Below are 21,449 nucleotides of genomic sequence, written 5' to 3'. Positions count from 1 at the left end.
TAAAAAGTGATGAATAAACAAAGCAAATATTGTTTATTATAATAACTATTGTTAACTAGAATTATACTTCTTCCCACTCCTTTTTCAAACAATGTGTCTTGTTTTTATTTTCTTATTGTTTTAATTTATTTTCTTTAATTTTATTTTCTTTCCTTTTTTATATTGTTAAAAATAATAATAATAAATCAATTTTAAAAAAAAATGCATGCTTAGTCACCAACAAAAACTGCTTAATTATTTGCCACAGCAGTTGTTTGCATAATAAAGAAATAATATCAACAAAGCCCTTCCCTACGAGAATTTCCATATTTTTTCCTCCATTGGATGACACAACTACTAAACTCTTCTACTTTTGATTAGCGAAAACGACTTTCCATCCAACAGTCCCTATTAAGGAATGACATTGCAATAAGAAATGACGGAAAATGATTGAGGCTACAAAGGTTGAACATTAAAAGGTTAAAGAGAAAGAGAACTCCACTGAAGAAGAAATCAATGTTGACATAACCTTCTCTTATGCTATAACTAGCGTACCCTTATGGCCCCTATATATGGATCACACACACACACACACACACAAATATGTACATCTCCCTTTGTTTCCTGTTTGCCTCCTTTTCTCCTAACATGCAACCTTTCCTCTCTCCTAGATGATTTGCAAACAAATTCTGCTCTTAGCTCTGATTTCAAGCGTATGCAATTGAGTGATTCTCCTTCCTGCCATGATTTTAACTATTTACACATAGCCCGTTCGTCACCTGAGCACAAAATGCCTCTCACGTTATATAATTGATTTCAAGCATGTTTCCGTAATTGTGGAGACATAGTGAATAATGCATGGTGACAATATGTTAGGGTACGTTTTACAAACACACGTTTTCTCAAGTGTTGTGCAAAGTTTACAATTTACGCAGAGACATTATCTTTTTGTGTAGATGTAGATCTTTGCTAAATGTAAATTGTCCAAAGAATTTTACTCTATGTAAATGCAGGAGATTAAAGAGGAGGGAAAAGGAATCTAATCCAACTGCTGCATATCGCAAAAAAAAAAAAAAAAATAGGCTGCAATGTATGTCATTAATTTTTCAAGGGATTTTCAACAAAAAAATGATGTGTTGTTGGAGCTGCTCTTGCAATTTCAAGTTGAGCTGTCATGGACAATAAATGCTGTCAATTTCTTGGCTGGTGCTACAAAAAGAAAAGGTGCAAAAAAAAAAAAAGTCACATAACTGACACATTGTACAACATTGAGTCAATGGACAATAAATATATTACTGTACAAATAATATATGTTATGTGCATGCAAGGTCAGAAACTATTTTAAAAATCTGATTTTATGCAGAAATGTACATTTGAATTCATTTAGAATTGTATTTATTTTATTAATGTGAGATAGCTGATTATGAGAAGAGGCGAGAGTTGTCATAGCTGCTTTACTATTTATGTTGTTCCTTTGGTTATTAAAAAAAAGAACGAATTACTAGCTATTAAGATCTTAGACGAGCTGTTTATTCGAAAAAGTCACAGGTGACAAATGTCGTTTCTGAATGTTCTCCTTTTTATGATAAGAGCACTGTTAATCCCTAAGCGGTGAAATTGGGCAAAATAAAAGTCGCTTGAGGCTCGCCTGGTTGACAATTTTGTGTGGAGGCAAGCATCTGCGGTCCTTCTCTTGCATGTTTAGAAGTTGTTTTAAGTGAAGCACTTGCCAGCTGAGATGTTTGTTTGCTAACTGAAAGGTGCAGGTGTTCTTTTGTGTGCCTGCGATGTTGTATGCTGTGCACGCTCAGCAATCCTGAGCTTGGAGGAATGAAATTTTAAAAATTAAACCATGAAATGTGTTTACTCAGCAGTCATCCAACTATTTGTAAGAATGAGGGGAGAAGAGACAATAATGGAAACACCATGAGGATATTGCACAATTCTCCCACACATAAGGAGCAGAAAGTCTCATGTCAAATAACTGCCGGGTGATCAAAACGGGAATCCAAATATTGTCTGCATTCATTTTTATCAGGAGGATAAACTGCTTTAACAAAAATCTAATAAAAAAAAGTTTGGATGAATAATGAGACCATTACATATATAAATAGACAACAAAATTCCAGACTTGACGGCATGGAACCACCCAAAAATGTGAACTGAGACCTGGAGAAGACAAAATCACAAAAGGTCAGTCTGTAAAAGTGAGTTATGATGTTTTGGAGGTCTTTTTCTCCAATATGAGTATCCATAAAGTGTGGCGATATGGGAACAGCAAAATTGACCGGCTGTTATTGCCGTCGCCGCCCGGTTGAGAAGAAAAAAAAAAAAACGCTTGAGAAAAACAGTTAGCAATAGCAAAAACATGAATTGTCTAAATACAGAATAAAGATTATAGGAACAAAAATGTGTAAAATACATGTTGAGTGGAGTCATTTATCTTTGTGATGCCCAATCAACTCGTGTTCTCTGGTGCTATTTCTAGCCATCAAGCATGTTCTCATTGGTACAATATGAGAGGTTATAGGTTAAATGATTGAAAGTGTGCATGCGTACACATGTGAGAGAAAAATGATTGAATTCGGCTGTGAATGGGGCTCTCCTGCGGCTTCATTATCCAAGCCTGAAAATAACACACTGAGGCAGCAGAATCCCGTTTTAATAGGGCTATTTCCAGCCAAATGAAAAGATATGAGAGAAGAAGACATTGCGTACACACAAAAGTAAACACATTTTCCGCCCAAATAGTCCATTTTTCAGGAGTAATCCTGACTATTGTTTTTATGAGACTTTCTTACCTGAATGTGATGATGTGGCTAACCAATCAATGAGTGGTTATTCCTAATTTGCAATAAAGTTGGCGTGAATATGACTCCTACAATCCTGCAACACAATAATAGATAGTCACACTGTGCTGATGCGCAAATGGGTGCATGTTCACCGAGGAGGAGCAGCAACATCAATCAATAGCAGTCAGACGCTTTGATGATATCACATCGAGGCAAATGCCACTTAGGTTTCCAAACTATAGCCCAGGAGAGTACGACCTTTTATGACCCAAGATCGACTGACAAACTATATATATATATGACCATTGGGTATTTTGGTGATTGGAAATCTTAACTCAGTTCAAATTCATCTTTGACGTCTATATCCGTCAATGGTAGTGAGTTGCTTTAGATTTTTTTTTTTAAATAATTATGACTATAAAGAAAAATTATTGCGAATTTGCACATCTATTAAAATATCCAATTTCTTTGTATTCTCTTGCTAATAATACCAAAACATCATGATGACATGCTGTCCAATCTTGATCATAGATGAAGCCAAAATAATAATAAAAAATCACTGCCGCGACAAAGAAAACGGCGCTTTAGAAGTTTCCCCACTCGCTCAGCAGCGTCTGCCGAGCTCAGGCCGCCGGTGTCCCGCAGGGACAAGCGTTGTCAGGACAACCAGAGTGCATCTGACAGCCAATCAGACGTAAACCCCGAGCCCACGTCAGGTCCCATGATATCTGGCCTTCCCAAAGCGTGCGTGCCAGCGTACACGCGTGTGCGTACAAACCTGCTGGCAGTCGTGTCCATCTTGGCGATGTCATCACACACTGACCTCTCTGCAGTGATGGTATGTGACACGCCTCTCTCCGCTGCCCTCATGTTTGCTCTTTTCTCAAAGTGACATGGACACTCATTCCAAAACGTAGTGGCCGCGCTTACGTTTTCTCCGGCTAGTTTTTTTTCCCGGTCTTGGTGTGCGTGCGGACTGTTTTCACACCAGCCTGGCGGGCACTTTGCTTTGTTGGCTGTCATTGATTATGTGTTGTTTTAATTGCATCTATGAAAATGTGTCCTGACAGCATAACCAATGTGATTTTTAGAACACGAATTAATTGCGCTGTGATGTGTGTGTGTATGCGCTTTAATTATGTGTGCCCGTGGCTACGATTCTTCCTTCCCCGAATGTTCGCTCCTTATTTGACCTCAAAGAGTGCAAGGCAAAAACCAGGACACCACACGCACAGACACACAGTCAGCATATTCAAATCAACCTGACTAATCTAATATGCATTGAAATGTGCCATTTGATGTTTCTTGTTTTGGTTTCCGAAGGGGGAGAAAAAAAAAAATGAGTGTCCATAAAGTTGACATCCTCATTTGGCTACATTCATAATACATTTTTTTTTTTTTGGAAAGCCTTCGGGAACAGTCAACATCTCATTTATAAAATGGAGTCACATTCAGGTGCTTTTCACACTATGAGCTAAATCAACCACTTTAATTGACACTTGACAAATTTCAGCCGAGCGGGAATAAAAGAAAGGCATAGTTAAGAGCAGTAGATGTCAATCTAATCAGTTTAAAATTTTAATTCTACTTAATGACACATGTCAGAAGCTGTTTCTTTTGGAGCATGCTTTTGTGGTTGTTGCTGCTGTTGCACTTTCAATTGGATCAACCCTTCTGGAACTCAAAATAAAATATTTATGATGGTAAAGAAAGGAAAAAAAAATTCAAACTGTGAGCCCACTTCACTGGATACAAACAGTGAAGGGTATACAGTTACTTTTAAGGAGTTTGTAATTCTATTAATGCTGAAGTTATGTTTGAAAAAAGATTTTAAAAGCTATTATAAAACGTATTCCCCTCTTGTCCTAAACTCTGACCAGTGATGTAATTATATTTGCTGTGGCATTCAAGTATGCCCATGTTCAATTCCCACGCTGGAAAAGTTTGACATGAAACGAAAGAACAGGATAAAAATGAATATGGAAGGAGATGGTGCTTGTTTGTCTCGGTGAATGTGAAATGTGGCAAAAGTAGTCGCATCAAATGGAAGGCGGGCGGGCGGGCGAGAGAGATAGATGCGACTTAAAAACACGAGTCATGAAAGATTGATGTGTTGCTAATTCGGCTGCAAGAAGTCGTCTCTCTTGAAGCGCGGTGCTCGTTGGGCAACGCATTAGCCAATATGTTTTAAAAATTGAAAGCGACATCTTAATAAAGGGAAATATGTCTATGTTCGAAACAATCAGCCATAAAAGCGTATACGGCACATGTGGTTTTCATCAAAATTTCATGCCTTGCTTTCAACCAAACTTGTCAAAATATGACAAAGCTGCAGTGTCTTTCTCACTTAGTTACATAAAAATAAAAATGGCGTTTGGGTTTCTCACCTGTTCACTGACGGAGGAAGAATTCTTCTTAGTGAGGTCATGTGAGGGGGGCCAAGTATATTTAGCGGGGTCTGCAAAATAAACAGAAAATGTGTTTTTATAGACTCTGAAATTTTCCCTCAAAAAATTGATAAAGATTCATTCATTGGAAATGCAAAATTTCATTTATTCCATATTTTATATTTTGGGTCACATTTGAAAGCAGGGATGGTGTAGAGTGTTTTTACAATAAAGGTCAAAGATGAAGTTATCCAGTGAGGACTACAGTAACATGTTTTTTTTTTTTTTTTAAATTCAAAATGTAGACCTTTATGGAGGAGGATTAGTGTGATTCCTGATGCTTGTGTATGCCCTCAAGTGGATTAATCTCAGTGACTTTGATGATCCCCCACCCTGAACCTTCCAAAACTTCTGGACACTTAATACTCCCTGACCTTTAAAACATATGGTTAGCAAAAGTGAGTGAAGATGTGGCTATGAATAAATAATTTGCATAACTCAAACCGGAGGTGAGTCATCCGTAAAAGGACTTAAGCCTGTCTTCTCAAGAGGATGTTTAGCTCTTGTCAGTGTGTGTATGCGTTTATTTGTGTACTTGCATCATACATGTGTGTGTGTGCTTGTGTGTGTTCATTTGTTTCAAGGTCCTTTGCACATACAGACAATAAGAATGACAAATGTTATTTATAAAATATTTTTAGCATTCAGGTTATTTTGATGTCGGCTTTAATTCACGGATGAATTGAAATGGAGGCTGGATTGTTTATTTATTTTTTGGGTTTTTTTGTTTTCTGGTGATCAATAGGCAATTATGGTGAGAGAATGCTGTGAAATGTTATTTACACATAAAGGCATCATATTTTCCCCATGATGAATTTCATTCAAGCTTGTCACGGTGAGATACCCTGTTAAACACCGCCATCTAGTGGTAAATGAGAGAATTGCGTGTGACGTCACATTGCGCTGTGAGGATCTTCACTTTTAGATGACCCATTTACTTTTCACTGCATAACAGAATTCATTTTCCTGTGTATCTATGTTGGCTTTTAGCATACACTAAAAAAAAAAAAAATTAGAACTCTATGACCTAAAATGACCAACAATGTATTGTTGCAAAAAGTAGTGGTCACATTTTGGTTGATCAATGTTTTTTCTTTTTTTTTTTTAGTTTTGTAATTCTACAATTTTAAGGGTGCAGAGTTCAGTGGTGAGTCGCATAAGATTAAGATGACAAGTCTAAACCTCTTAAAGCGCACATTCATGCAAAGTCTAATATTCCATGGACATCATCCATTTTACAGGAGGGAAGGGACTAAAGAGGGAGTCTGCCATTCTGCCAAGCGCTTGACTTTAAAACTTTAAAGAGCACATTTGTTCCTTAATCACTCCACCTCTGCTTTTTTTCTATCTGGCTACTCGGCACTATTTTTCGGCGCCCATCTTCTTCAGCCATAAGCCCTGTCAGCTCCGATTAGGCCACAGTGTGTTTGTGTGTCAGTGTGGAAGACTGTTTTAAGTGGTCTCGAGGGGCCGATCATTCTGCTCCGCTATTACACCGGACCTACTGGTCCGGTGGGGGGACGCGCAATCGCTGACGCTAAGGTCGGACAGACATCCACTGTGGTTCATTTTACTGTCAGTCATACGCAGCATAATAATCAGGCTTCTTGTGCAGAAGTTCAGCGAGTCTCCTAATAAACGGGGAAGCCATATTGGTTAGCTAACCTAGCATTTTATTGCAGGGACAAATGTCCCATTCATAAGCCACCATCACCTTGTCTTTATTGGAGATTGTCGGGAAACAGAAAAAAAAAGACTTTCCGAGAACTCCTCAAGTGAAGCTTCAGCGCCGTCTTTTGTTGAGAAGGTGTACGGTTTATGGCTAGTTTGAATCCTCACGTGGCTTTTTAGCGCCGTCTTGGCTGGGAAAGCGGTCCCGCAGGTATTGCGGCAGGACGGTTTCTCTCTCCGTGTGTGAACTTTCGCTCGTTGACAAAATGTTGAATGTATTGATCGTTTCTTTTTCTAATAATAACCACAAAAAAAGATGGCCAAAAGTACTGCTACCTTCTACGTAGGATTGAACCACAATAGACCATTTAAAAAGAAACTCTATTTAATGTGTAGCAAAAGCAGAACATATACGTGTACTTCAGATTTGATTCCATGAGGTCTTCTGGGGCTACTCGGGCACGACTGCAGCCACGACGTCACTATAGGGTCCGTAGCGGCCAAAAATGTCCTTGCCTACCACGACGACACACAACTTGTGCCCCTTTTTGTATTTAGTGATGGTCACCCACATGGGCAGAGATTTAGCCGGCACGTTGCCCAACAATTTCCAGTCTGGCAAAATTCCGCTCCCCTTGAGTTTTTCCATGGTGAAGTAGATACTAGTGTTGAGAAAGAGAAAAGGACAACATGGAATGTCAATTCAAAACACGATACGATTGCCTTCCATGATACTTTTGTTTTACCTGTAGCTCTGCATTTGTGGTAGAGAAAGTTCAATTTCCTCTGCAGTCCACATCACTGAGAGGCTGGCGGGATTTTCGATAAGAGCCAGTTGGACGCTCACTTTATGGGGGATGTTGTACGACAAAGCCTCCACGGTCAAATTAGCCGGGAAAGAGTTAATGAGCAAAGGAGGATACCCAGATTCGTTCTAAGGGAAAGCGGAGGAAGGAGAGTGATAAGTTTGAATATTAAGGAATTAAACTGAAAATTAATATTTGGATCTTCAGTGTAAATCTGGCTTTATTGTGTTAATAAATTACCTGCTGTGGGTTTGTGTGCTGGATGTTGTTGCCATGGCAGCCAGAGATGGATTTTTCATTCATCGGCGTCGTCTGTAGCTTCACGCAGAAGGGATGAATTTGCAAGCAAGAAAATGTCAAGCAAAAGTCATATTTAGTCAAAATATGCATGTCATGTTTGGATATGAACATGGAAAGCATCTTACCTCACTCTTAGGAGGAGGAGCAGACTGCTCGGTGATATGTGGTAGATCTAGACGATATATGGAATTTTTTTCAAAAATTTGATATTTTGTTTTTAGGCCATATCGCTGGATTAGGCATAGGAACGAGTCAGAGAAAGAAAAATAAAAACTCACTCAGCAATAATAACCATACCTTCTTTTGTTCGATTCAAGTCCTTTGGAATATTTTCGGTGGTATCCTGAAAAGAAAGATTTGAGTTGCTTTATTTGTACAAAAGATTGTAGAGTTTCTATCACTCAGTGTCTTGGCTGGATGCAAATAATCAGATTGGAATGAAAACTACTTTAGACTCACCATGACATTGTTGTTCCCATTTTCTTCTCTTTCCTCCTTTCTGCTGCTTTTTTCTGCAGATAAATACATATGTGAAACAAATAGCCATTTTCAAATTCTCAACAGCTAGTTGTAATAGTACTGAGCTCTTACTCTGTGCCACCGATTCATCATCGCAATCTATCCTGGTGAGGAAAACATGACATTGTAAAAACTTGCAAAATTTCATCATAAATGCAAACTGATATTGAATAATAAGACTTTTGTCCTACGTACATAATGACTTCGTCATCATCATGAGACAGCAGCAAACTCTGAAACTATTGAGATTCACATTTTTGTCATATACACAGAAATGATATTGAATTAGAAAAATGTGCTGGCAAAATGTCATTCGAACCTTTTCATTTGACCTCAGGGCAGTGAGTGCTCTTTCTGCTCTCTTTGTAATCTTCTCAAAGCGTTTCTGGGGGGAAAAAATTCACATTAACATCTGTAGATAAAAAGTACATGAGCCAGCTCAAAGTTTAATGTTGACCAACCTCAAGTTTTTGGATGGCTCTTTCATAATCCATGTCATGTTGAAGATGTTGAAAAGTTTTGGCTAAAACCTGCAAAATGGTATTATTCTTTTGCACTGCTTTTTGGATTTCGTCTTTCAGTAGTATCTGAATCTGTATATTAATGCAGGTGAAATTTTAACTTTTAAAATTGCATGTGTAGAAAAATAACCACCATCTCAGGCAAAAATTGAAGACACCTCATCATCATCATCATCATCATCATCATCGTGTCTGAATCGTTGACTTTTGGTACAACGGAAGGGTTTCACTTACTTCAGATTGGGATAATTGTATATTTTTTCTACAGCTTCCAGAAGACTCTAAAGGTGAACCCGATCGCTTCATCTTTCAATCTTATATAAAAATATATATATTAAAAAAGTGCAGGAAGAAAAGAAATAGCAGCTTTACACTCACAGAGTGCCCAAAAAAAACTTTCAGATTGTGTTGTTACCAATTCTGGCGTTTTACAAAATATGCAATTTTCAACATCTAACTGAGATTCAATTTAACCGAATTTATTATGCATAAAACTCACATCGAGAAAACAACAACAGTTAACCAGCAAAAGCTCTTTGTGAAGTCGTGTGTGTTTTGTTTTGTGTTACTTCATATTTATTCCGGGTGGAAACACTTCCGACCCGTGACATTTTTCTCGCTCTCGTTATTTTTCTACCGTTTACCAACCAACTTAGTTGTTTACTACCATCCTCTGGAGAATTTTGGTAATGCATACAGACAGTTTTGCAATCAGTGTCAGATTAAAGTTTGCAATTCCATTTGAAGTGGTATGACTACAATTATTCCGAAATTATTTTTTAAGAACAATAATAATCAACATAATTATCGAGATTTGTGCACATAAAATGAATTAACAATATAGTGAAACAAACTTTTAAATGTTTAATAAAGAAAGAAAATAGTTGTCACAAACAAAGGAAAATGTTTCATGAAACAATTACGGAAGTTAACTTCAAGGTTTGAGGTAAAGGACCGTAATTGTTTGAGGCTAAAACAAGTGTGGATGCAACTCCTGAATGAGTGTGAAGTACTTTTCCAAAGTGTAGTTGACTAGTAGTCCACTTGATGGCGCTAGACTATAAAAGATAGGCCACCTTAATGTTCACGTTCATATTTTATATTTTGATAATGAAGCACATTTTAGAGAAAGACTACATTCTTTGTCCCCATAAATGAAACTGAAAGAGGCCATTGCATTTTTTTTTGCTATAAAAACCACACCAACGCCAAGAAATAGTGATTTTAAAAGTTGTGTTTTTTTTTATGAGCAAGTATTAGCCAGGAATAATCTTCCATATGAAGCATAAGATCATGGCAATAGAATAAAATGACCCATTTCATTCTCATTTGTGATTTTTGAACATGTTATAGTTGGTTTAATAAATAGCCTTTGTCCCAGTTTTTGTTGGGGAAAAAAAAGAGCAAAATAACCCAATAACATGACAGAAATAACAAAACATTCCTACTTCAAGTTTATGTTGTCATTTGAATCCCAAACATCACAGCACATCATTGGTTTGTGTATTTCACCATGTCACCAACAGATGCAAAAGACAATTTATAATATCTCACAATTTATACCACTACATTTCTTGAAGCTAAGATTAACATCATATTTTCGACTTTTTTGTTATTAACCACATTAGTATTTCAGTCAACAATAGGTTTAACTATACATACACAGCAAATCTGTACAACATGTTTTATTTGTTAATAGCTTCTCAAAAACAAATGTGGACCCAGAAAGAAAATCTCCCATATATATATTTTTTTTTTTTTTGTTAAACTTAACCCACACACATTTCCCACATGGGCTTGCATGACAATGAGCCATAAAAAGAAGTAAAAGAGAGAGTCACAAGTGTGTTCTTGTTGTTGTTTTTTTTAAATCCTTTAACAACAAATAAGAGGTTTTGTGGATCTTTCTAACTTGGATGACCAGCTCATACACAAATTACGAGATACGTTCTCATTAAATACACAAAGAATCATTGGTTACTGTAAAAGTTCTTCCTCTTTTAAATTTTTCATGAGAATTTAAATACACTTTGACTTCATTCAAATGAACCTGTCGCGTGATACTTGTCCAACTTGAAATGCAAATTAAACAAACATGGCTCTCCCTTCCAGCCATTCATTTACGTTTTAAAATATACGCTGAATATTGTTGGAAATCCAGTGAGCTTTCCTTAAATGACAACCATTTATCAGTGTGTGTGTATATAGGAAGTGCCATCAAATGCATCCTTAACTGTATTCACCATTACAAGAGTGATAGGCAATGCTTGATCTATCTTGAGTGTTGTTTTATTTGCAAAAATAACGGCACGTAAATGTCTTCTCGGGGTTGCTGTACATCCAAGGATTTCAATTTATATACTCTATCCCCCATAAATTGACATTTACTTGCGTTTTCTAAGCACCAGATACATCAGACCACTAATTAGAGTCATTGGGAAACTGACCCAAGCCAAAATATAGGAGGAGCCGTACGAGCCGTCGTGGAGACTGCTATGATGGAAGGACTTGTTCTGAGCCGTGTAAATGGACGCCGCCATCATCACGCACACAGCTGAAAAGAGGAAAGAATTACAAATGGTTTACATTTTGTTAACCATTTGAGTGTGTTTGTGTCACTCACAAGCTAACAGTTGAATAATTGCAGTGAAGACAAATCTCTCCCCTTGCTTGAGCCTGAAGAGCTGAAGAATGAAGATGAAGAAGCTAATACAGCATAAAATGGTGGCCAGGATCATGGTAGCCTGGACCGTTTGCAGGTAGGCTGGAGAGGGGGAAAAAGGAACCGACAGATGTTAGAAAATTATACATCGCTTGCACCATCAACGAATGGTAAACGTTCCTAACCTGCATCAGTAGTGTGGCTCTTGGCGATAGGAAAGCAAGTGGCATTGCAAGAATACCACAGGTCCGAATAGAGCACATCCCGTCCAGGTGTTGATACCAACCACCATGCCTGTAACATATGCAGTGTAAACGTCCTGGTCTGTAATGATATATTTTTTTTGTGTGTGTTTGTGAAACATCTTGCAAGAACTCACATTATGTATGGTTGCAACAAAGAGGAGAACGGCTGCAGCCAAATGGAAAAGGATGATGAGGACTAAGATGATCAACATGGCTGCTTCCTCTCTTCAGTTGGGTCGTCTTCTCGTAGTTGATATATATTTTTTCTCCCCCTCTATGAATGGAAGTCAAGTTTGTAGGCTGATAGTTTGCTGGGCCTCTGGCAATAAAGGAAGTCAGTCTGAAGCAATAAACATGAAACAAAGAAAAAACAAGATTAAGCTCTTAAAGTGTGTTAAATTCTAAATTTAGTGTAGCAATTGAAGATCTTTTAAGTGAACCAATGTGGAAATGTTGAAATTGCCTCATCTGCGACCAATTATACAAACAGCTTTTTATAGAATTGTTGATGAGACGCTGTCAAATACGCGGCGCCTCAAAGTCACCCCTCAAATTATAGAAAATATAATTGGTGTGTGTTGTGTCACTGTGGATAACCTCACAACACAATTGCAATAATATAGAGAATATAATAATATATAAAAGAGGAAATATTTGTTAAATTATTTTGTTCTACTCTGTTGCAGTTTATTCTATCAAGTTCCTCTCTGGTCAGGAAGATAGTATATTCTTAGCGAATGTATTTTGATTAGCTAGTGAAAACAGCATTCTTGAGGTTTTTCCCCAATCCAATTTTAAATTTCTACAAGCCATAATTGGCTGACAAGACCTCTGTGTCAGCCTCAACGATTGTGTTTCCTCCTGTGTGGTTTCCCACAGGGCTCTGTTGTAGGTCCCCTTTTCTTTTTCCTTGCTTCCACTTTGGTCCCTCCTCTGGAGATGTGGATTTTTCTACTTTTATTATGTGAGCAGGACCCAAAATTACCTAATTTGTAATGCCAACATAAGGTTTTTGGGTGGGACTCCTAAAAATGCCACAGCAGATGTGAATTACTCCAACCTGAAATTTGACAGCCGGTTCAACATTTGTGTGTTAATTGTATTAATTGACCGATCTTGCGTTTTATGTGAACCTCTTTAGTGTTATTTAATTGTTGTAATGCTTAAAAAAAAATCAACTTGGATTGAATTTGAACCTTGATATGCACATACTACATCATTTCGATTTTGGTAACTGCCACCCAAAGCGAACATTAAAAAAGAGCAGAGTTGGCAAAACCAAAGTTCTCCACACACACACAAGCCAGACAGCAAAGGAATTAGCCCTCGCCGCCAAAATGGAATCGTAGTAAAAACAGACTCCTCCCGCCGACAGGAAGCAGGCCACAATTTGTGTGAGCACATGTGGCTATGGGGGTTTTGCCAAAAGATGGGACTGGCCTTGTTTGAGGTGGCGAGGACAGGAAAAGACAGACGAAATCTCAAAAGTGGCTTTGAATCATGTGACACTGGCTTGAGGATTCAGATAGGAATGTAAACACCAAGTGCTTTTGGTAAATGCTCGTCATCACTGAACTCTGAGAAGTAAACAGGACAGCGCGGTGGACTGAGAAAAAAAAAAAAGGAATAAATTACCACCGGTTCATGAAGGCGTATTCATTTTGCACGATATGTACATAATATAGTCAAGCCAAGTTTTCCCCTCTTCCAAACAACAAACCACAATATTAAACCATCATAATTTTAAATACCAATGCTAACTATAAGCACAATAATAAATCTCAAAGTAATAAATGCCTCTCCGAGCAAAGCTGACTCGATAGAGTAGGATTTATTGCGTCGCGACTCTTTGATTTTAATTCCTTCCTGCTGAAATTATGTTTTGGAACAGCAGGAGAATTCCCACATGCGCACACGTGCACATTTACACCAATGTAATCATGTCTGCTGATAACGTTAGCAAAAAGAAGGACGAAAACAGAATTGGGTAACATGGGAGGGAAAATACCATACACTGGTATGCAGATACACACATGTAGAAACCAAGGTTATGGTAGTTGACAAAAGCCAACAAAATAAAATCTATTTAAAAACACTAAAACTCCTATTAAACTACAAAAAACTGAACATGTTTTGAAAAATAAAAACTACTAACAAACCTACTCTAAAAACATTTTTTATTTTTTTTATTTTTAGAATTCATAAAACAAAACTCGAACTGAAATAAAAAAATAAAATAAAAAAAATCCAAAACTATTAAGACCATGGTAAAAAAAAAAATGGTGTTATGTCAAACTTTAGTTAAAAAAAATTAATAAAATTTTTTAAGGCTGACAAATAAGACATGTAAACTGTGCATATAAATTCCAATATTAATACCAAAAAAAAAAAAACGATTATGAACTGCAAATGTTCTCGATATAGTTGGGCTACTTTGACACTTGACCCAAAAACACTGTGCACTTACCTCCACTTCCTTGACTATCACTCAACATACATTTCAGGTGTGAATTCGCTAATACTCACCTCAGACGCCATCTAGCAGCTGCACACACACTCGCTTACACACAAACATAAGCACTCATAATGATGTCCGCATGCCACATACATTGGCCTTGCCGGTTTGGAATGCGTAACATTGTTTTCACAAATCTCATGGTGTATCTATCTGTCATAGTAGACGTGTGCTCACAAAGCGCCAGCTGTTCTGTGTCAATCAACAAACAAATAAAAGACTTCAATATCGAATTTAGTCAGAATGCCATTTGTGCCACTCAGGGTCAGTTCTAGATTACATTTACAATCGAGGAACTAAAGCAGCTCTTCTTCCATTGTTCGCTTATTGCAGCCACCTCCACAGACGCACACAGACAAAGAGAAACAGAATACAACCATTCCTCCGTTCCACTCACCCTTATAATAGGAAGCTAGAGGACTCTGCATGTGTGTGTGTGTGTGTGTGTGTGTGTGTGTGTGTGTGTGTGTGTGTGTGTGTGTGTGTGTGTGTGTGTGTGTGTGTGTGTGTGTGTGTGTGTGTGTGTGTGTGTGTGTGTGTGTGTGTGTGTGTGTGTGTGTGTGTGTGTGTGCACGTACGAGTGCGCTGTGCGACTGCTGGAAAATGCTGACATTTAATGTCCTTTTCTTTCATAAAACACAAAGCCACAGACTTAACTGGGCCTCTGGATCTCACTCCCCCGACTCTCTCACTCTTCCGCTCTCCCAATTCTTCTCTAGTTGGCATTTGGGGAAAAACTGATGAACAGAAAAGGGGAAGTGGATATGAAATCTTCCAGTGGGGCCCTCTAGCTCTAAATTAAGTTATACTACTGAAAATAATGTGACATTCCTTGCAAAAAATCTTCTTTCAGAAGCACTTATTGTAGGGTAACTCCAAGAAAATATTCATTCTAGAGTATTTTGTTTCTTTAATGTATTGTCCAAGAATAACATTTGGACTGCACCAATTTAAATTGGGTTTTTAATATATTTTTGTCATTAAAAACTATCAACCCCAAGTAATGAGTGCTCTTGAAATCCAGTTTGAAATGTATGATTTATGGACTTTGCATTGTACACTGGGACTGTTTCCAAGAAGAATCAGAATGATTCATTTATCTTTTGTTGGGTTGGGTCAGTTGAGGTGGTTGGTGTTTATACGCAGCAACCAAATGCAAGGTCTATTTTTAGTGAAAACACAAAAGGTACATCTTCTCCGTCATTGAGTCGATACAAGGCTTTGTTTAGGGAAGAGCAAACAAAATGTGTATATCCAACCTTGAACTACTTTATTATTATTATTATTATTATTAAAGTGGCCATGTAAAAGCATCTGTGGATCAACTTTCAGGATCACAGGCTCACAAAATATCCACTGAGCAAAATTTATGTTAACAGTAAATATAGTAATGATGTTGTGCATGTGAGTGTGTGTGTGTGTGTGTGTAGTCCACACTAATTAGAACCTTGTAAACTGGACAAATGCCCACATAAACACACACACACACACGCATGTACACCACTGTTTTCCCTGCAGGGTTGAAAAAGATGCCTCTGACATTGGAACTCTTTCGTGTTGGACACCGACGTGTTTTTACTATGTGTTTGAGTCAACACGTGTTGTTCATAGACATTCCTGAAGTGACAGCCTTGAGTAATGACCCCCACATGGTTTAGGGGACCAGTCCCTAAATTCTCTCCATCTCTGTTTAGCATCCATCCACACACTGCACACTTTCTATATTTTCTTCATCAACTTTATCAGTCAGCACCTTTCAAAAGCTAACTCGGTAAGAAATATTACACACTTTTCCACTCGTGCTGAGTTCATGATGACAGAAAATATGGGAAAAACTAACATTGACTTGCCGGCAAACTGGGGACAGTCTGCCAATTCTGCAGTGACCGACCAGATCATGTTACAGGATACTAAAGTTTGAAATAACCTTCTTTAGATCAGCTATACTAATTGTCCAGTCTATATAATAATGTTTCATTCATTTGATAAAATACATTGAAATATAGTTATTCCCTTTTGAACAATTAATTATTTTATATATGTTGTAATCAGAATGGTGTGTATTTGTTAGACATTTAGAATTAATTTCTCATTTATTGGGGTCGAAATAAAAACACTACACTCCTATTTCAGTATTTTCAATTCAATTAATTGGCACAAGGTTAATCAATTTGCAAACTCCAAAAAATAATTTCCATTCATTAGCCTCCATAGAATTATTTGCACCAATAGAGGGCGCAGTCTCGTCAAACGTAAATCCTTTAGGAAATTTAAATCACGTTATAAACTTTCATTTGACTGAATAAATAAACAAATAAATAGATAAGTAAATCATTATGGTTTTTAAGGGATTTCTTTTATCCAGTTTAAAATGGGAACATGTCATGTTGAACATGGAGTTGCCATATGGAAGAAGGCAAAAAAAAAAATAGCTGGAATGTTAACAAAAGAAAGAAAAAAAATCATTGAAAAGAATGCAAACTTTTAATTTCACCCAAACGCGCAACGTCCAGTTCCTTAAATATAACTTGTTTTAAATATTCCTTAGTTGGAAGAGCTCGAAAGCGCACGAGTGTCTAACGACGCCCCTTTGGTCAGCATTTCGGAAGTTCAGGCTGAGTTATTTGTGCGTAAAAATACGCACAAGGAAAAAAAACAAGAATATATGTACAGAAGGCGCAACTCTAACTTATTAGAAAAAAAAAGAGCATCAACTTGACACACAGGCTTTAAAGTGAATTGTTTGCAGCATTCAAACTATATGCAAACATATTTACTCACCAGCTTTGAAGAACTTGGAGTGAAACACTATGAACGAAGCTCCAGATGAGGCAGCGTTCGTAATTGGAAATATTCAAGTGAGCAAATATTACAGGAACAAGTCTGCAGGCGCGACTCAGCTACAACTACCGACCCAATTCACTGGACTCTCCTGCAAAAAAAAAAAAAAAAAAAAAAAAAAAAAAGTTGGAGATGCACTCTGTGGCTCCGCTGCTGGCGTAGGAAGGCACTTGGGTGTGGCTTTAGGGCGGTGCGCGTATGCCTTTGTGGATGGTGATACAAAAATGTGTGGTGACAGGTAAAGAAATCATTATGACAAACATAATGGTCGGTTAACCATAATTTCAAAATAAAAGAAATACAGTGAGAGACTGTGAAAAGGAAAAAAAAACACAGAGAATTTGGCCACCTCCAAAACAAGAGATAAAAAATATAAAAACATAATAATCAGAATAATAAATAGACAAAAAAAAGCATTGTGTTTTTTTTAAATGTGTGGATAAGTGTCATAAAACCTAAAATAACATTGAAATCTTTCATGGTATTATTCATCAATTTACCCGCAGGGGTGTGAAAAGTTAGTAGTGTTTATTTACTGACAGACACACACCCATTTCTTTAGGCATATCAGTTCTGGGGTGGAGCATAGTGTGCTCTCATATGCAAATAATAGATAACAGCAAAATCAACACAGAAATAAAACCTCAACAATATTCCAAAATGTCTGAGCAGATTAATAGTTGACCCAAAAGAATGCATTGTGATGGAAGTGGATTCATGTGTGGAGTCATAAGGACATCGTTAGCCAGGCACGGGACAAAGAAGCGGGTATTGTCAAGGTTCGTTATACTGCAAATAACTCTTTGCATTTATGATGCCGTGGAGGAATGAATGTGAAAAAGTCACATGTGATTGAGTTGAAACGATTAGAATTGTGCCAGTTACTTTCTCAACATGGTTTTGGGGTCTCCCATTTCTTTTCTGAGGGGAAGAGAGACATGCAAACAAAATGGGTAGACGGAATTGATTGGATTCTTTTCAAATGCATGTTGCTGTGTAATAATAGCAGGTAACCATGGACAAAAATTCTCAGTGGAGCACAGTTTAATCTCACAATGTTTGTATGTAGTATATAGTTGCAGTGTGCACATAGCAAGAATCTTTACATTTGTTTATTTTTTGCGTACCACCTCAGATACCTTAAGCCACCCCATGGCCACCCTCCAGAAGGAAAAAAAAAAAAAAAACTAGCTCCGGCAGTGGGCTGAATGTGTTTACTGTCGAACTTTCTCAGTGGCACTTTTGGAGCATGGACAACAAGATTGGAGAATTCTCTGTGGGTTGCACTTGCCTCATTTTCTCGTTGCCTCAGTATCCTCTCCGAGTCCAAAAATATGCGAGTTAAGTGTAATGGAGGGTGTGAGTGTGGAGGGTTGTCTCGTTTTTGTGTGTCAACCCCTACGAGTGGATAGGTCACTCCTTGTCAAGAATGATTTTAAAGAACAAAAGTATTCAACAGAGTAAAAATTCCGTGACCCAATCGTGACTGGTTGATGAAGCAACCCAAAAAAAAATGATTCCAGTTTTCCACCAGGACGGTCGTAATGATGGCAGCCTCGAGAATGTAACTGCTCATTTGCCTTTTCTAACTGCAGCTCGAATAAGTGTTTGAAATGACATACTTTCCCTGACACTTATGAGGTGCTAGCGCTAGCAGCCATGATATTTTGTTGAATGTCAGCGATGTGCAATGTGACCTTTGCTTCAGAAAAGAAGTGGGGAAGAAATAAAATGATGATGCAACACGGCAACAGAAAAAAAAATGTGTTATGCTAGTTTGGCTAGAAGGTGTTTATCCTTAAAAAGATTACAGCTTTGCTTTGGATGTAGGAGTGAAACATCAAGTCCATCTTGGACACCTGTACGATAAACAATCACTGATTTAAATGTCATAAACAGATGGTAAGATCTACCACTATTCTAAGATCTCTCTATGTTCATGTTTTCCACTTTTCTAAACACGTCTCATAAACATGACATTATTTTTAGATTTATCTCTGGCCTCTACAAGAGTTAGAGGAAGAGGAAAAGTTCTAGGAAGCCGTTTCACTCCCAGTTGTTGTTCCACAATCACATATCTTTCTCTTGCTGACTTTCGCTTTATCATAAATTGTCTCAATTTTTTCCCCATCTCCTATTACTGCGCCCTTTTTCTCCTTTTAGCCAAATATTTTTGTTTGTTATTTTTCTGCCATGCGCTTCAATGTGCCTGCTGCTGATTGCCTACGTTAGCAAGCCTGGACACAAGCGCATGCACGTTAATACACACTTTGTGAGAAACAGGAACAGGGGAGATGGGGGGGGGGCTGCTTCCTGTCTGCCTGTAGATAAGTATGCCTTCGAGTGTGTTCAACTGGCATGGTTCCAGATGTCAAAGCTGCTGGGAACTGTGGTTTATTGGTCACGCACGGAGCTCCCAGTTACATGACCTGAAAGATAACACAATTTTCTAAGGATGTTAAATGGATTTTTTTTTTCACGACTGTTTAAATGTGAACGAGGTAGTCAAAAATATTCCACTAAAATATCTTATGTTAGGTGGGTCACCTGCTCATTTGTAACAATAGCAGGTAAAGGATATGCGTCGATAGTGACGTAGCGTGTGTGTGACACCTGATAAAGAGGTCCAACCTGTTAGTGAGAGTGATAGCGAGGGGGTTCTGTTGCCTGAAGGGAAGCAGATGATGGGGCTGCTTTGTTGTTTAAACAAGTCTTATTGGCTACAAACCTGTATGCGGGTGTGTGCGTGTGAACATATGTGTGTGCAAACCCATCGCCAACTGCCACGGAGTGACCAGAAATAGTTTGCGAGCCCGGCTAATCTTCCTTCCTTCACACAAACAGACGCACACAAGAGGACACAGCAGACAAAAGGTTTCCCTTCCTTACAACCGAGATGGTTTTTATCATCATCATCCTACTGACACTATGCACACACATATAAACACACACACACAGAAATAGACATAGCTTGGATTGTCGTCCATCAGCTAACACACAGTTGACAAGACTGGACGGCTCTTGAAGCCACAATGTTGTCTGATGCTGTTTACTCAAAGTGTGAAGCTTCTAGGAGGTCAGAGGTCATGTTTACACTCGTGTACTTTTGCGCCAAGTGCAAGCATCCAAACATTAAAGCATTTTTTTTGTTTTTATTTTATGTTCTTCACCCAGCTTTACTTTCAACTCTAGCAACGGATGCTAGCGCACACCCTCGCCCACCAGCGGGCCACAATTGTAATCGCTTGTCCACAGTTGCCGATGAAGGTCAAAGGTCACCGCTGTTGGACATAAAAGAAGGCCTGGCTTACAGTTGTTTGAGTTCATCTCAAATGTGTTTAAAGGGGGTTGAGGTCAGGGATCTCAAATGCTAACAAAAAAAAAAGGCCCTTTTTAATGCCTATCTTTGATCATATCGTATTTAGTTAAAGTGAATTATATCAAGCGATCATGGTGTGAGACTGAATATGTGAAAAGAAAAAAAAAAGTCTCTCTTGCAACTAGGGAAAAGGTGTCTGAATATCTTTATCAATTCTGCAGACACAGACACACAAATAGTGTGGTAAGACGCCGGAGTGTGTGGCAACAAGATGCAGTTAAAAACAGATAAAATTATCACAAAGGGTATGACCCCACAGCTGAGAATTTCATGTGAGTGAAGGAGGAATGACTGGAGAGTGAGTGAGTGGGAAGGAAGGACAAACCAGTTTCGTGATGGGATATTTTACTTTAACAATCCCAAAAAAGTTTTCATGCTTTATATTCAACGTGGGCGTAGCTAAAATAAAAATGGAGAACACTTCCGTAACACACCCTGAAAGTGCCCATGTTCCCTTTTTCCCTTACTTCCTCTTTTTTTCCCCTCAGTTGAAAAGTGACATGATCTCTACCAAGTCACCTTTTCCCTAGAAAATACACCCACAAAGTTTCCCTGTTTGGCCTTACGGATGGAAAACGGACAATGTGTCTGTGTCACTTATGTGTGTGTGGTATTGTTCCGAGTGTGATGACTGCTCGTGCAGCCAAGGCTTAACTTTTTTGCTGAGTAACCCTGTGACCAAAGTCTCGCCTGAGTCCAATAGGATGTAGCCCACTTGCTGAATGGACAGAATGTGTCTTCATGGACTTCATGAGAGGTTATCAGCTCAACT

The 21,449-nt window shown here is 38.1% G+C and overlaps 2 protein-coding genes across 6 annotated transcripts; both read right to left on the bottom strand.

Moving 5' to 3' along the window:
• Window positions 1–7,274: 7,274 nt before the first annotated feature.
• Window positions 7,275–9,613, bottom strand: atf7ip2 (activating transcription factor 7 interacting protein 2). Of its 2 annotated transcripts, XM_085934129.1 has the most exons (12): window positions 9,535–9,613; window positions 9,270–9,349; window positions 8,976–9,044; window positions 8,834–8,899; window positions 8,710–8,753; window positions 8,587–8,618; window positions 8,455–8,507; window positions 8,293–8,338; window positions 8,121–8,167; window positions 7,936–8,013; window positions 7,636–7,823; window positions 7,275–7,551 (listed from the first exon to the last, which is right to left on the bottom strand). In XM_085934129.1, exons 2-12 carry the CDS (start codon window positions 9,339–9,341, stop codon window positions 7,341–7,343), a joined length of 906 nt encoding a protein of 301 aa, XP_085790255.1. In that variant the 5' UTR covers window positions 9,342–9,349; window positions 9,535–9,613; the 3' UTR covers window positions 7,275–7,340. The 2 variants fall into 2 exon arrangements, with proteins under 2 accessions (XP_085790255.1, XP_085790254.1); XM_085934128.1 differs by having other exon boundaries at window positions 9,270–9,594.
• Window positions 9,614–10,632: 1,019 nt separating this feature from the next.
• On the bottom strand, window positions 10,633–17,429 carry emp2 (epithelial membrane protein 2). Of its 4 annotated transcripts, none has more exons than XM_085934667.1 (5): window positions 17,239–17,429; window positions 12,077–12,282; window positions 11,883–11,991; window positions 11,659–11,799; window positions 10,633–11,589 (listed from the first exon to the last, which is right to left on the bottom strand). In XM_085934667.1, the coding sequence occupies exons 2-5, from the start codon at window positions 12,152–12,154 to the stop codon at window positions 11,420–11,422; spliced, it is 498 nt and encodes a 165-aa protein (XP_085790793.1). In that variant the 5' UTR covers window positions 12,155–12,282; window positions 17,239–17,429; the 3' UTR covers window positions 10,633–11,419. The 4 variants fall into 4 exon arrangements, with proteins under 4 accessions (XP_085790793.1, XP_085790795.1, XP_085790794.1 ...); XM_085934669.1 differs by lacking the exon at window positions 17,239–17,429 and adding an exon at window positions 14,551–14,937; XM_085934668.1 differs by lacking the exon at window positions 17,239–17,429 and adding an exon at window positions 14,469–14,557.
• Between the last annotated feature and the right edge of the window lie 4,020 nt (window positions 17,430–21,449).

Source organism: Syngnathus leptorhynchus, chromosome 16 (genome assembly GCF_054491065.1).
Source record: "Syngnathus leptorhynchus isolate UIUO chromosome 16, UIUO_Slep, whole genome shotgun sequence".
NCBI classification, from domain to species: domain Eukaryota; kingdom Metazoa; phylum Chordata; class Actinopteri; order Syngnathiformes; family Syngnathidae; genus Syngnathus; species Syngnathus leptorhynchus.
This window is presented reverse-complemented; position numbering and strand designations above follow the sequence as displayed.

Coding starts and splice junctions, on each gene's coding strand:
- atf7ip2 (XM_085934129.1), bottom strand. CDS start 9,341: ATGAAGCGATCGGGTTCACCTTTAGAGTCTTCTGGAAGCTGTAGAAAA. Junction 9,045..9,269: donor TACAATTATCCCAATCTGAA/GTAAGTGAAACC, acceptor ACCATTTTGCAG/GTTTTAGCCAAAACTTTTCA. Junction 8,508..8,586: donor TGATGAATCGGTGGCACAGA/GTAAGAGCTCAG, acceptor ATTTATCTGCAG/AAAAAAGCAGCAGAAAGGAG.
- emp2 (XM_085934667.1), bottom strand. CDS start 12,154: ATGTTGATCATCTTAGTCCTCATCATCCTTTTCCATTTGGCTGCAGCC. Junction 11,992..12,076: donor TTGTTGCAACCATACATAAT/GTGAGTTCTTGC, acceptor CATATGTTACAG/GCATGGTGGTTGGTATCAAC. Junction 11,800..11,882: donor GAGCCACACTACTGATGCAG/GTTAGGAACGTT, acceptor CCCCCTCTCCAG/CCTACCTGCAAACGGTCCAG.